Below are 14,827 nucleotides of genomic sequence, written 5' to 3'. Positions count from 1 at the left end.
ATTCTATAAATGACTTTTATTATTTAATTTGTTATAATGATTTTGAAAACTCTAATTATCGATGTGGTTTTGATCAACAAGGGATAAGTTGTTGATCTTCATTTTTTGGGCAGCCTTAGTGAACCAAAATAAAGTGTTTGCTTATGAAATTCTTTTAAATATGAATTTATTATACAAAGTATATTATTTGGTTCTATTTTTAAATTGAAAGTATTGAATTTTCGAAAAAAAAGTGATTTAAATTACTGAATTAAATAAGATTACTTATTAATTGATTTTTATAAAGATGTGATATATGCCTTGAATTACTCTATCATACTTTATTTTTTTTATTGAACTATTTTTCTTTATTAAGTTGTCAAACTCATCATTTTTTATTATTCCATAAGGAATAAGTGACATTGTTGAAGAGAGTTCGAGATAGGACGAGTAATTCTTTACAAATAGATTTAGATTTGTTTAGTTAAGAGTTTTGACTTAACAACTTTCTTCTATTATGATACATCAATTTTTTTTTTTTTATCAAAGTGTTTAAGATGTTTTATTTAACTTTTGATTTGTTAAATAAGGACATTCTTATGTTGAACTCTAGAGTTTTATTTGTGAAATGATCATGATGCTCTTAGCCTTAAGATTCATAATGTCACATGTTTTTATGTTTTAAAATAATTTTTATTTATAATAATTTATTTTCAATTATTCTTTAGACTTGTACAATTATATTTTGAATAGCCTCTCAAAAGAAAATAATTAGAAAAAAAAATTAATATATGTTATATGAAGAAACCCTATTTTCAAATTCAATTTTAAAAACTATTTTATCAAAAAATTGTCAAACCTATTTTCTAGTCTAAAAAACCATTTTCAAACAAAATCTATATCTTTTCATCATTTCAAATAGAGTACAAAGTATATTATAAGCGACTATTTATAAAGCTGAGTGGTGTACCCCTCGTATATTTTCATTGGATGACTTGGTCCCAACTCATCTTAAGTTCATAATCTACTAATATTTACAATTAGGTATATATACCCTGGCTGCAATTAGATATCATAGCCTCAAACTGTTGCCCTTAATCTGAACAACTTATTATCACTTAACTATCTCCTGTATCGTTCATATATGAAGGGATGAAACAACAAATTCTCAGAAGAAATAACAGTTCCACAACAGAGCCATAGTTTACTGCATGAGGCTTTATTGGTTCCTTTACTGCATCCGAGGTTTATGGTTAAATCACTCCATGAGATGCAAATAAAACTAAAGGCACAATAATGTTGGACAAGCTCATTTGAGCCATGGACTTCAGGGGATTGTTGGACAAGCTCACTAATGGCACAATAATGTTGGTTAAAGCACAAGGAACTAAACATCAAGGTCGTCGGGGAAATTTTGAGAAGTCTGGGGGCCGTCGTTCCAAGTATGCTGTCTTCCCCTCGTTACCTTCCTCGGTGCCATAAAATATGAAGGTAGCATTTCCACCAAGCTCCTGCAAGGAGATGCACGGAATAGTAGAATACAACCGGTTTTCAGATACATGTAAGCATCAAAGGGATTGGTGGGAGAAAGGAGTTTTATTAACAATCTGCTCCCAACCATATAAGTATTGTCTGCATTTTAAAATGGCTCTCATGGTTCTAAAACATGTCTTCATGGTTAAGAAGAACTCATACACTGTCAAGAGTTTTTTCTCCTATCAATTATCCTCCGCATGATGTCCTCATCATTTCCCACAAGACTACGGGGTTAAATAGACAAACATTGCTTGCAAGCCCAAACTCCTTCATTGGGATTGAAATTGACTCTAATATCATTTTATAACGATCCACTCACTCCCATGTAGATATTTCCCACTCTATCCTCAATGAGCTCTCATGGCTTTTAAACACATTTAGAGGAACTCATACATATGTAATGTCAAAAACTTTTTACCATATCCAATCACAATTTTAGCAATGCAGGATTGAGGATGGTGGATCATGACACTAATGGGCTTATTTTCACAGCCATTTGGTTAATGTAGGCCTTTATAAACATGATAATTGGAACGGAAGGTACCTGGAGTCCAGCATGGCCATCATCAACAGCATTAAGAGCTGATTTCAGCACCCGGATTGCAGTTGGGCTGTTCCTGAGAATCTCCCTACACCATTTAACTGTCTCTTTTTCTAAATTCTCCAACTGAAAAAGATAGAAATCATTAGACATTAGCTAATGGTTGAGTGAATGTTCATGCAAGTTTGGTTCCCTCATGACTCCAGGTGAAAACCAATGCTCTTGGAGTGAAGATAAGGTCTATAAATATGACATACATAACCCCAAATAACCTAAATGTATCTGTGAGAGAGGGAGAGCTTTTTATTGATTGGAAGAAACAAAAATAAAATGAACTCACTTGTACAACAATATTGACAAGACCCATTTTCTCTGCCTCTGAAGCTGTGTAGAACCTTGCCGTAAACCACATTTCACGTGCTTTCTTAGGCCCAATCTGTTGAATCACAATACCAAAATAATTATCCCATCACAATCTTCCAAATATTGAGAGGATCTGTTTGACAAAGTGGCTATTGATGATGCAACAGTAGCAATCTGTTTTACTTGTGGAAACTACATTTTGGGTTCTCTAAGATACCAAAGAATAGTATTAAAACCTCCTTGCAAAATAAATAAGACAGCTCCACCTTCAACTTACCAAACGGGACATGATGGAACTTCCATACCCAGAATCAAAGCTTCCAACCTGCAGAGTATGTACAGATTAGGAATAACCAAGAATATGGGCTATCAAAGTAAGATAACCCCTTTTGAACCACCATTTCAGGCTTTGTTAATTCCAGCATACCGGTTGAGGGGGTTGAAACTATAAGCTTTAAAATGACAAAGAGGCAACAAAAAAGAATTGAAACATTAAGCACCTTAGGACCAGTCTGACCAAAAATGGCATTATCTGCAGCAATTGTGAGATCACAGACCATGTGCAACACATGTCCCCCTCCAACGGCATAACCTGCTACCTGGTTTTGAAACAGAGTAGAAATATATAGTGAAGAACAAGTGAATTAAATGAAGAAATAAAAATGCTGAGTAAGAACAAGAAGAATACACCATTGCAATGACGGGTTTTGGAAGACGCCGAATCTGCATCTGTACAGAGATAAAAACATACAAAAGAAAGTCTTTCAGAAAATGTATTTCACAGTGGAGGAAAAAAATTGATAAGTGTTTTGGCTATTGAATATTCTACAAGAGTCAATGGTAGTTTGATGATCATCTTGAAGAAAATTTCCCTGCTCAAATGACTTACAAATAGGGCAACAGCAAGTAAGAGCAGAATTCATAGAATAAACTCGTTTACCTGTAAATCTAGAACATTGAGGCGACCAAAATCATCATGATCAGCATAGCCGTCTCTGCCTCTAAATGCTTGATCCCCACCACTACAAAATGCCTTGGTCCCCTACAGCAACAAATCATCAGGAATATTAAAATCCATAAAGAGATCTTCTGAAACAGAGGCATCAAAGAAATTCAAAATATATAAAAGAAAAAGGAAATAGCAGGGCACTCCCATGAGCAAAAGAAAAAAAACGATCAGATTCATATCATTGGAATCAAGCCATTCGCAACCGAGCTCCCAAATTGAGGATTGCAAAGAAAATTAGGAGGGCTTACAACGCATCTGGTACTAAAAAATCACTGACATAGTGATGAAACAGGCATGTACCTTCCCAGTAAAGATGATGACTCCCACTGAACTATCATCTCTGGCATCATTGAATGCGCGAATGAGCTCCTTTACCGTATTGGGTCTGAAGGCATTTCTTCTCTCTGGCCGGTTAATCGTAATCTGAAACAGTAGAAACAAAGAACTATCAGCAAACGTCTAAGCATCTGTTTAATTGTTTTGAATGCAAATAAATGAAAGCATACCTTGGCAATGGCTTCTCCGACGGCTTTCTCGTAGATAATGTCGGTGAATGCCTTGCCGGACTCATCGCATGCGGGATTCCAAGTAACGTCGTGAGTGGGGACCTCACCGTGTACACGGCGGTAGCTGTCTGGGGCGGAGGTGGTATGGAACCCAAGCGAAGAGCAATTGGGAGTAGTGGAATGAAGCGGAGTGAGGTGGTGGGCGACAGAAGCGAGTCTTCTGCGGGCGTTGGCGTTGAGGTCCTTGTTGGCAATTTGGGCCATTGGAGACGGCTGACCGGCTAAGGATCTGAGCACTGATTTGATAGGAAGGTGACGGCTGAAAATGAAAACCAGTCATGATTTGTTTGGTGTAGTAAAAATGCGGGGCGGATATCTAGGATAAGATAAGGCCACGAGTCAAAAGATCATAAAACGATGCGTTCCGGGAAGCGCAGCCTGTTTTGTTGGCCATGTTAAACAGGAGCTTGACGTCGAAGCGACACTTGTGGCTTTAAACTAGGGAAAATTATCTTTTGAGCCCCGAATTATGCTTTATTTAGAATTTGGTAGCTTAATTTATGGACATTCTACCCTAAAAGCCCAACTGAAAAATGAAAATCCCACAAAAGTCCAAGTACAGCAAACATTGCTAGCACCCTTTCGTCCTCTGCTGCTCTTCTTCATTCCATTCAAGTGAAAACACTTTGTCTCGTCCAAATGAAAACAAAAATTTCTTTTTCATTATTACAGGAGATAGAACAATAGGAACAATATAGAACTACTTACCGTTCGAGTGACCCTTAGACACAAGGGTCACTCACTCGTTTACCAAAAGGGAAATATATATTCTAATTTCTATAGTCATTCCTTACCATTTGTGCCCCATAGGAACAATAAATATATATCTTTATTTTGATTAAATCACTACCATTGAAATTTTGGTTTTTATAGATGATATTTTATAAATAAAAATAAATTTAATAAGACAAATTATTAATAATTTTAATTATTTAAATAAATTAATATTAATAAAAAAAGTTGTTACCACATATTTTTAATAAAATTTTAGAAATTAAATCTCAAAATAAATATTTTATATAAATTAATTTAATTTTTCATTTAAAATGTAATAAAATTACATTTACAAAATAACTTTAAAATGTGTATTTTTATTTATTTTATCATTTTTTGGAGTTTTTCTAAGCATTTTTATGAATTTTAAATAATTTTTGCTCCATTGATATTTGTGAAAAAATATCCATCGATATTTTTTCAATATTTTCAATATATCCATAAAATCGAAATACTGATGTATGCGTAGTTACCGATATTTTCATTTTCCTCATAACTTGAATTATTAATCTTTAATAGTTTTATTGGGAAAAAAGTCATGAAATATCATCAATATATTATTAAAATAATTTAAAATTTTTGGACAATTTAGATGTTCTCCATTTTTTTCTATATGATAATCATATGCATGAATTTGATTTATATTAATTTACCTATTTTTATATGATTAAATTTAAATATTTTATCTCACAATGCTTAAATTATGAATTTATAATAGCATAAAAAAATTAATTATAATTCATTGTTACCTTTCCCTTTAATTTTCTACTCTAAAAATCAATAATTTTAAAGAATTAACTTATCATTACCATTTTTGACAAAATAATTTTTTTTTATAGAAACTAAACAAATGGAAAGATATTCTTATATAAAAAATAATTTTTTTTAAAAAAAATATTCTTATTTCAATTATTATTTTATCATGTAAGGTCTACAATTTTATTTTTTTTAAATAATATTTTAATTCCATTTAACTTTGACACAAATAATTTTTACTAATATCTCTTTAGAATTATAAAATAAAAGAGATAAAGATACAGAATTTACCCTTGAAAGGAATTCTATCTATTAGGAAAAGAAATTTCTAAAACTTTTGACCAAATCCATTCCTTTTAAAAAAGAAATTTTGGGATTTTGGGACTGAATTATTCTCTATTTTTATGGAAATTGAATGGAGAAATAATAAAATTTAGAAAATGGGGAAACTGGGATGGGAAGGAAAGAAACACAATAAAAAGGGAAAACGAGAGAAAGAAACAAAGGGTGGAGGAAAAAAAAGAAGCTTTTTGGAGTCTTGATTTTTCTTCTGCTTTTAGAGTAATCCTTCTTCGTTATCGCTGATCATCAGCCCCGCCGCTGCAATCGCTGTTCATCAGTAGCACCGTCGCCACTACAGCAGAAATCCAGCCCTGACAGGTTCTGTATTTGGTTTTTCGTTCTTATTTTAAATAAAATCCACACAATGGAGTAGTCCCAAGAACGTATTGATACGTAACAAACATACTTCTTGCTCTTTATTTATTTTTTATACTCGTTTCTTTAAGAATTAATAGAGCTAATTTTCGATGAGCTACAACATGCGGGAGACATAATTCGGTTTGGAACTGTATGTAGGTTTTGGGGTTTGGTTGCTTTGGAGGCAAGGCAACAAGTCTTCAAGCCTTTGAGACCTTTGAGTCCGATGTTGTTACTGCCTCCTAATAAGGATGATGAAGCCCACAAGCTCTATGATTTCTTTAAGAAGAAGGCTTATAAAATTCAAATTGCAGCTATGCGCGATAAATGGTGTTGCAACTCATGGAATGGGTGGTTAATCACAATAAATCACACTTTTCCTTATGAAATATGTTGTTTAAATCCGATTTCAAGTGTGCAAATCGATCTACCTCCGGCAATAACTTTTGAAGATTCTCCCCCTGACCTTGATGAAACACCAATTGAATTTTTCTTGAACAAGGTTATTCTGTCTTCTACTCCTTCTCCTTTAAATGCCAATTGTGTCATTATGGCTATTCATAGTAATTATAAGAAGTTGGCATTTTGCAAACCGGGTGATAAGCGGTGGATTACTTTAAAAAGTGAAGATATTCAATATAAGGACCTCTTATATTATAAGGACAATTTTTATGCAATAGGAAGGTCGAAAGTTGTATAATGTGATATTGGCGATGATCCAAGGGTTATACCATTCGCACTACTCCCTAAGATAGGATACTTTGAGTATAGATATTTAGTAGAGTCATCCGACTGCCTTCTATATGTGTTGAGATATATGGATCTGAAGGATCAAAAAGATCCTTTAAAGTTACGGTATGAAACAACAGGTTTTAAGGTATTTGATTTGGACTCGGATAAAAGGAAGTTCTCATATCGGTATGAAACAACAACATTTAAGGTGTATAATTTTGACTTCGATCAAAAGAAGTGGAAGCTAGTAAAAAACATAAAGGAGAAGGCCCTATTATTAGGGCATAACCAAGCTATTTCGATATCTACTAAAAAATTTGATGGATTTAAAAGCAATCATATCTACTTTTTGGATGACTATAAGGAAGGTTACTTTGAAAATACATATGGTTGCCATGATATGGGAGTTTTTAACATAAAAACTCATCTCTTTAAGCCCATTTTTCATCGTACTCAATTGTGGGCATCTCCACTATTTTGGATGAGACCTGAACTTTCTTTACATTGAAATATTGTATTGCCGTTGTTATATCTTATAATAATTCTTTTTTAACCTTTTATATTTCTTGTAATAATTTTTGTCTTTTTATTTTAAGTATCTAATCTTGTTTTTTTAGTGGGGATTACCCTCTTATTATGTGCATAAGGTTTTTGGAACTCAAAAATTTATCTTATACACTTGCATTATACAATAAAAATTATAATGCTAGAGAAATTATGAAATTTTTTTGAAACTATTTCATCAAGAAATGGCAATTTTCTAAAATATACATATAAAGGAGTGAAATATAAATTGAATTAATATTTATTTCTATAATTTGATATAAAAAATTAAGAAAAGATTAAATAATTATGTATAAAACATTTCAATAATATATTAATGATATTTCGTGATTTTCTCTCAAAAAGCAATTATTAGAAAGTAATTACTTTCATATGTTTAAAATATTTCCATAATATAATAATGATCGGTTACAATTTTCCTTTCAAAATGAAGTATTAGAAAAGGACTACAAAGTACTAGAATGTTTGATATATTACTATTAATAAAAGGCATTATGTGATATGGTATAAGATTAAAAGAAATTATGAAAATTCTAAAAATATTTTAAATTATATTTATGAATCGATATATTTATGCAAAATTAAAAGTAATTATTTTTGTAATCAAATATGTTGGTAGATATATTTATTGTTGTAGTGATTATTGGCAAAAAGTTGTGTACTTACAATCAGAAATTTTATTTGCAACATACTAATTATGTTAAAAGTTTTTTGGTAGGATTGGATTTAATTTCAATTGTCTAATTAGTTTTTTCTAATCTAACCTAAAGTAATTTCAAATGTGATGGAATTTCATTATTTTAGAAGTAATATAGTTTTAATTTTTAATTATGAGATTTTACTATTCTAGAAACAATATGATACTTTTAATCTAAATTTTTTACTTTACCTAAATTTTATTATTCTAGAATAATGTCATATTTTTTGCATGATAAACAATTTTTGCATTATTGCATGTTACCATTTTGTTTTTTTAAACTATATATATCTTGTGAAATTCACATTTCTTGTTACAACTTCAATATGGAGCATATTGAGTTTCTTAATCCTAATAATAGGTACAAATGTCTAAAATGTGGTGATGAATTTCAAAACTCTAATGGCATTAAGCACTACAATTCCGACCGGCATCGGAAATGGCACCATGTTTGTTCTAAATGCTATAATGCATTTGCAAGAAAGATTAACTTGCTAGAGCATCGTTCCAAAAATATTCATGGTATCAATGTTGCCGATGAGGAGGAGGAGGAAGCGGAAGAGGAAGATGATGAGGGTGGTAATGAGGTTGAGGATGATGATGGCAATGAGGGTGGTAATGAGGTTGAGGTTGAGGATGATTCTGATGTTGATGAAGGTGGTGAAAATGCTGAGCATGGTGATGAGGAGGAGGCTGACGGTGGTGAAAATGGAGAGGATGATGATGGCAATGAAGTTGGGTAGCCTGCTTAGGTTGGGCTGCTGGTGGTTTTTTTGTTGCCGTGTTATCTAATCAGTGTTTTGCAGTGAGTAGTGTAATGTTTTACAGTGGTTGTGTTTGGAAACATGTGTTGGTGTGTTGATGCATCGCATGCTCCTAATGGTACTCATCAAAGTATGGGACATTTCCTTTATTTCATTTCATCGTCAAACTTTTATCCAAATTTATACAATACGAATGCAATTATACAAGGAATCAATTAGTCAAATCAATTTGCATTTCTTACCCCAAAACTTTACCATTTCTTAACTAATCATCTTCCAGACTCTACGGTACACTTGTTATGGTAATAACGAGGAACAAGATATCCCAAGCCAACCGCACCACATCTTTCTCTTCACCTTCATTCCTCACCAAGCTGCTTAGCTAACAGATCAACAGGTAAGGAACCCAGTGGAACTGGTGATTCCATCTCTTCCAATGACTCATTCACCAAGTATTCATCATCATCATCATCATTGTACATCTCATCTTCACTATAATCCTCACTATTATAACCTTCATACTCTGCCTTTGTACCACCAGTTCCATCTTCACTTGACATCACTAAAGCTGGATAGGAGTGCTCGGTGGCCTGTGAAATGCCTTCAAATTCCTCTACTACCTTCAAAAGAGCATCCGGACCAAGACCAGTCTCATCCAGCAACAATGCTTTGCTTGACTCAATTGCACTCTTCCACAGAGACATCATTTTAGGGCTTGCGCTCACTGCTTTAGTATCCAGTCTATGATGGTTGCTCTTGGGAATGCCTGCCAAACAAGCAAGAAAAGAAAAAAGGGAACATGGAACCATCAAAATAGAATCCAAGCTACAACATGGTAGTATGAGTCATCTGGTCGTAAATATTATCAAGCAGTGGCATGGAACAATGGACAAAGGCAGCTTGACAATCAAGCATGATTGACAAGTGTTACTAGGAAAAAAAAAATCCTTTTGGACCGAAAAGGATGAAATGCATGATTTCTAATGGTATGTTTTTAATCTCCTGCAATTCTTTGCTACACTTATAACAACACACCATATCTTACTGGGAGTGTGAGAACAATTTCTATCAAATGGAAAGAAGTTTTCCCCAGATACAAAAGTTTAAAGTTATGATTCAAAAACTTGATAAATAAAGAAAAGGAGAATAAAGGAGCGTTCCATAGAGAAAGTGCCCTGCTAGATAGGATCTTTCAAAGAAAAACAGTCAAATTCAAAAATATCATCCTTGGGAATGCAATTTCCAGGAAACTGCGTCTCTTGCAAGTAGTGACACCTGACAAGAAGCCCAAAAAACAGGAATTAGGGCATACCTGAACCTTCCAAGCCACTTGCAACATCAGCAACAACAGGAATGAGGAAAGAAGGAGCTCCTTGGTACATTGATTTCCAACCATGTCCCCTCCATGTTAATATCTGTTCATCATCAAAAGAAAGTAGCACACAAGGAACCAATTCCTGTCCAGGGTTGAGAGGAAAAATGTTAGAAGACAAAAGACAGCAGCAACCGTGTAAGCCGAAAACAAAGCATAAATAAACTACTGCAACTATGGGTTCAGAATATAAATCTTGTCCAATCATTCCAGTCAATCATGTGAAGAATTAAACCTTCAGTCTAAACACTCTGATGACTTACAAGAACAGAAAGTTAAACAAACCTTAAGCTTGGCACCTATCTTTTTGTAATCACTTGCATGCATCCCTTTACAGTCAATCTTCACCAATGGACTTCCTTCAAAAGCATCCCTCACATCTTTCACTAAGGAAATATATACTCCATTTTTCACTGCATTCTAGAGAAATATGTAATCAGAATGCACCTACTAGTATAGACAACATAACATAAGCTGAGCCCAGTAAGGGTGCATACATATTAGTAGGACTGGAAAAGAAATTTTGAGCAAAATGATTTTCCACATGATGGTGCAAATTCATATTTTATTTTATTTATGTTTTTATAGGTAACTCTGTTTCATTCCCTGCTAAGACCTGAAGTTGGAACCTCTCACATCCCCAACCTAGGCCCTCGCCACTTTTAACATGTAACAAATTTTAAGCATTGATTTGATATGTAAAAGTACATATAACTGGGAGAGAGCATGATTGAATTCAGAAGTTTAAAGTGTCACCTGAAGCAAAAGGGTAGCTACCCAGAATAGAATATGCCAATCAGTTGAGACCATGTCTTACATGGTGCAATGACAATTGAAAAATTAAGGGGATATTTGGCATCGGTTTCCATTCCTGCTTTACTGTTTCTGTTTCCAAAAGAGTGACAGTTTTGCTAAAAACATGTTTGGGTTCACCTGTTTTGTTTTTGTTTTTCTGAAAACAATTGCCAAATATGTTGCAATTTAAGGTAGTAAAAACAGGATGTTTAGGAAAAGGAAAAAGTTATATGCTTGGAATATGGCACTCTATCAAGTGTGTGTGAGAGAGAGAACAAAATAAAATGGTATTTGAATTCTTAACATGATATTCAAATCCAGGCAAAATAAATTGGTAAAGAACCAGTGGTGGATGATTTACCTAATCGACAGATTGGTATAAGATTTTTCCCCTTCATTCGCAACTCGTCAGCTTCAAATTTTGTCAATCCTTCTGGGGCTTCTTGTATGAGTTTTGGATAAACAGGAGCAGCTGGTTTCCAGAGCATCACTGGGTACTGCGGACGAGTACGATAATTGTAGTTTCTGCCACGAAAAAGATAAACTACACCACCAACTCGATGAATGATTTTACCCCCAGTCTTTTCCTGGAATTGTGAAGAACACTTAAGTGCAAACCAAACAAAAATTTTATCTAATTTTCATAGTTAATAATGGAGATGTAGGATGTTGTTTCACTCTGATTATTAGCTGGAATGGCACATTGGCAACAGAAAAGTTAAAAACTTCAAACAGGGTGTTTATTATGGGATTTTTTTTCAGGAGACCATAATCACATGTATGGTGAGGTCTTCTAGTTCAAGGGAACAATGGAATGGAGTGAGAATTGAAAGGGGTTGGAGAGAATGACAATAGACCCAAATAGCGGACTCAAAGAATGAGCTTCTGAAATGAAGAGTTAGTTATACCAAAGCCAATTAGTAGGAGTTTCTTGAATAAAAATCAACTACATTGATAAATCATATGAACCAATATGACAACACCATGTGTAAATGGATTAATAAAATGACACCATGTGCATAATCAATTGATCTTTCAGGACAAAGATCTGGTGATAGGGAAACATGTCCCGAGAGATAGTCTACCCCCTTCTCTTGTTCCCTTTGAGACCTACTCAATAATATATGGCACAATCCCACTTGGGGGAACCTCCAACTCTAGCCACCAAAATAAAAACCAACCCATACACTCGATGGAGCCCACTGCAACCGGGCAACAAACTTAACTAGGTTTCCTTTGGCTATGCTCGAAACTTAAGTAAACAAGAAGCATCTAGGTGTTATGCCACTAGGCATTTTCAATATGTGTAAGAGATATTTTTCTATGATGATAACACACTTGGAGTCCACTTAGCAGTGCTTTTAGAAAACATTTCTAGTATAAAAAGTGCTTTTGGAAAAAACAAGGCATTTGACAAAATTTAGACAGCACTTAAAAAAAATTGAAAAATCACTAGTACTTCCTAGAGAAGCGCTTGATAATTAATCCTCCCAAAAAATTTCTAGAGAAAACACTTCAACTAAAAGCTTTTCAAATAGAAACACTCTCAAACACACTCTTAGGAGTTAGGATCATTTTGGGGGAGTATGAAGACAACTACTGGAGATATCTTTTTAATGGAATAAGAAGAGGCCAATGAAGCCGCCAAGATGAAATGGTGGAAATGGGGAAGTGACCTCTCATGCCACATTAGCATATTGGAACCCTCCTCTATTCGCCCCATGATGTGAATGCTTTTACCTTGAGATGAGTAGAAGATATTAGGGGCCATCTCTCCTTTGTTAGAGTAATAAAAGTAGTGGCAGACTTGATAAGGTAGCATCAAAGTAGCCAAAACAATCAACACAAGGATTACTAGTGCATGTATGGCATTAATATAAGTATGGTGCTACTAATTGCATGACTTCTACAGGTCATTAATCTTGTGTATCATGACAATTTAAGTATTTAACCATAGGACCATACTCAGTCAAATTAGGTATCAACAAAGGAAATACCAGGTGAGTTATTATGAGTAATTCTTCGTGATGCGGAAAGTAGCATCTTAAAGTAGTACTCTATAGGATTCAAGATCCTTATAAACATTTAGAATCCATTTATTTGCAGGAAAATATACAAGAAATAATATCCTGCAAGACTTTGGCCAGGTGAAAGAACAGGGTTTAAGAGGAACAACTGACTTCCTACCTCTACAAGAAATTTCAGAAAGGACTCCGCTTGTGCCACGAGTGGCTTGAAACATTTATTTTAGTGACATATATCATAGAGAAGTTCTTACACAGAAGCTTAAACACCAAGAGCATGCATACATGGCTAACACATAAGGAGCATTGCGGACATTATTAGATATAGTGTTGGAAATGAAAACCTCAAGATGATGGCAAACATTATCCATGTCAATTGTCGGAACACCTTTGCAACGAACTTTACAAACTCGTTGACGCTTCCAATGTGAATGTATCAACTCCAACATATTATGGGTTAGCCCATCCCTTCCTACACCATTCAATCATAAACAATCAACAAAACTCCAACATGTATACATCGTGCATACTCTCTTTTCTCTTTAATATATTTTCATTTATTTATAATAAAAAATTCAACAAAACACCAGCATGTAATTAAGCCAATGGAAGAAAAGCAACATGAATCACTGAAATTGAAGTTCAAAATACGGATAACTCACCGAGATTAACCTGGCGATTATGAGACAAATAGGGTTTAACAAGCATCCGTATTTCTGCCTTGCTCAATGGCTCTCCGAGTATCTCCTCCCTCGTCCTCCCTTCCACGGGAAACTTCCCAAGCGGAAACGGCCCTGGCATTTCCACACGCTTCACCCCCTTGGTTCCCGGCGGAGGCGGATTAAAGGAATCAAAGAGTGGAATCTTCTTCTTGGATTTCTTCAATGGCGCCTTCCCAGTCCACGGCCTTGGCATTGTGGGCGGAGCAAAGGGCAAGAATGCCGGCTCCCGGATTGCCAAGGGCTTAGCTTTGGGCGTCTCGGAGTAACTGAACTGGAACTCGAATGGTGCTCCGGGGAGGAGATATGACACGCCGGATTCGCCGATGACGACGGAGCGGTCACCATCCGATGCGATAACGCCATCGGAGACGGGCTTGTAATATTTGGAACGGTGATGAACGGTTTTGAAGGCGGGAGTGGGGGGTTTAGTTGGAGGTCTTGAGGATTTTTGGGATTTGAGAGGTGGTGGGTATTTGGGAATTGGGATGGGCGGCTGAGGAGGTGTTGATGTGGTGGAGTCATTTGGAGGAGGGCCTTGAGGGAGAGAGGAGAAGAGGCTAGAAGAACCTGGTAGTGTTGCCAGAATCACCATCGAAGAAGGCTTAATTCATCTGATGACACTGAAAGTTCAAGTTTTCTTCTGGTTTTTCAGTTTTGGGGAGCCAACAGATATTTTAGGCTGGGACAACAGTAAAACGACGTCGTTTGTCCCAGTTTAAAGGATATGCCAATTATCTTATCATCGGAGGTGTCTAAAGCCCGCATCCGCATCAACCCTCGTAGACTCGCAGCTCAGCGCTAGACAAACTCCACTGTATAGTAAATGGCTCTGTTCAACAGGATTATCGTCTATAACCTCCCTTTTTCTGTTGGCCTATTCATACTCAGATGATATATGGATGCCATGAATCCACTGTGAAGTTGTCTATCATTA

The 14,827-nt window shown here is 35.0% G+C and overlaps 3 protein-coding genes and 1 long non-coding RNA gene across 4 annotated transcripts; 2 read left to right on the top strand and 2 right to left on the bottom strand.

Annotated features, from left to right (window-relative positions):
* Positions 1-1,090: 1,090 nt before the first annotated feature.
* On the bottom strand, positions 1,091-4,360 carry LOC100246470 (1,4-dihydroxy-2-naphthoyl-CoA synthase, peroxisomal). The gene is made up of 9 exons (XM_002267464.4): positions 3,935-4,360; positions 3,729-3,851; positions 3,360-3,461; positions 3,110-3,148; positions 2,920-3,018; positions 2,697-2,744; positions 2,397-2,492; positions 2,060-2,182; positions 1,091-1,490 (listed from the first exon to the last, which is right to left on the bottom strand). Exons 1-9 carry the CDS (start codon positions 4,196-4,198, stop codon positions 1,374-1,376), a joined length of 1,011 nt encoding a protein of 336 aa, XP_002267500.1. The 5' UTR covers positions 4,199-4,360; the 3' UTR covers positions 1,091-1,373.
* A 1,556-nt stretch (positions 4,361-5,916) lies between these two features.
* LOC109123419 (uncharacterized) lies at positions 5,917-7,515 on the top strand. The gene is made up of 2 exons (XR_002031147.2): positions 5,917-6,184; positions 6,383-7,515. It is a non-coding gene; the product is annotated as an uncharacterized LOC109123419 (long non-coding RNA).
* A 1,027-nt stretch (positions 7,516-8,542) lies between these two features.
* Positions 8,543-8,959, top strand: LOC104879713 (uncharacterized). The gene has a single exon (XM_010653481.1). It carries the CDS (start codon positions 8,543-8,545, stop codon positions 8,957-8,959), a length of 417 nt encoding a protein of 138 aa, XP_010651783.1.
* Positions 8,960-9,099: 140 nt separating this feature from the next.
* LOC100253421 (CRS2-associated factor 2, chloroplastic) lies at positions 9,100-14,591 on the bottom strand. Its single transcript, XM_002267043.4, has 6 exons — positions 13,834-14,591; positions 13,516-13,643; positions 11,509-11,734; positions 10,638-10,765; positions 10,293-10,437; positions 9,100-9,746 (listed from the first exon to the last, which is right to left on the bottom strand). The coding sequence occupies exons 1-6, from the start codon at positions 14,483-14,485 to the stop codon at positions 9,340-9,342; spliced, it is 1,686 nt and encodes a 561-aa protein (XP_002267079.1). The 5' UTR covers positions 14,486-14,591; the 3' UTR covers positions 9,100-9,339.
* Between the last annotated feature and the right edge of the window lie 236 nt (positions 14,592-14,827).

Source organism: Vitis vinifera, chromosome 1, assembly GCF_030704535.1.
Source record: "Vitis vinifera cultivar Pinot Noir 40024 chromosome 1, ASM3070453v1".
NCBI lineage: Eukaryota > Viridiplantae > Streptophyta > Magnoliopsida > Vitales > Vitaceae > Vitis > Vitis vinifera.
This window is presented reverse-complemented; position numbering and strand designations above follow the sequence as displayed.

Excerpts from the sequence above, each read along its gene's own strand:
- LOC100246470 (XM_002267464.4), bottom strand. The coding sequence starts at position 4,198 with ATGGCCCAAATTGCCAACAAGGACCTCAACGCCAACGCCCGCAGAAGA. Across the intron at positions 3,852-3,934 it reads TCGGAGAAGCCATTGCCAAG|ATTACGATTAACCGGCCAGA; the intron begins GTATGCTTTCAT and ends CTACTGTTTCAG. Across the intron at positions 3,462-3,728 it reads TCATCATCTTTACTGGGAAG|GGGACCAAGGCATTTTGTAG; the intron begins GTACATGCCTGT and ends TTGTTGCTGTAG.
- LOC104879713 (XM_010653481.1), top strand. The coding sequence starts at position 8,543 with ATGGAGCATATTGAGTTTCTTAATCCTAATAATAGGTACAAATGTCTA.
- LOC100253421 (XM_002267043.4), bottom strand. The coding sequence starts at position 14,485 with ATGGTGATTCTGGCAACACTACCAGGTTCTTCTAGCCTCTTCTCCTCT. Across the intron at positions 13,644-13,833 it reads TAATCGCCAGGTTAATCTCG|GAAGGGATGGGCTAACCCAT; the intron begins GTGAGTTATCCG and ends TGAATGGTGTAG. Across the intron at positions 10,438-10,637 it reads AGATAGGTGCCAAGCTTAAG|GAATTGGTTCCTTGTGTGCT; the intron begins GTTTGTTTAACT and ends AACCCTGGACAG.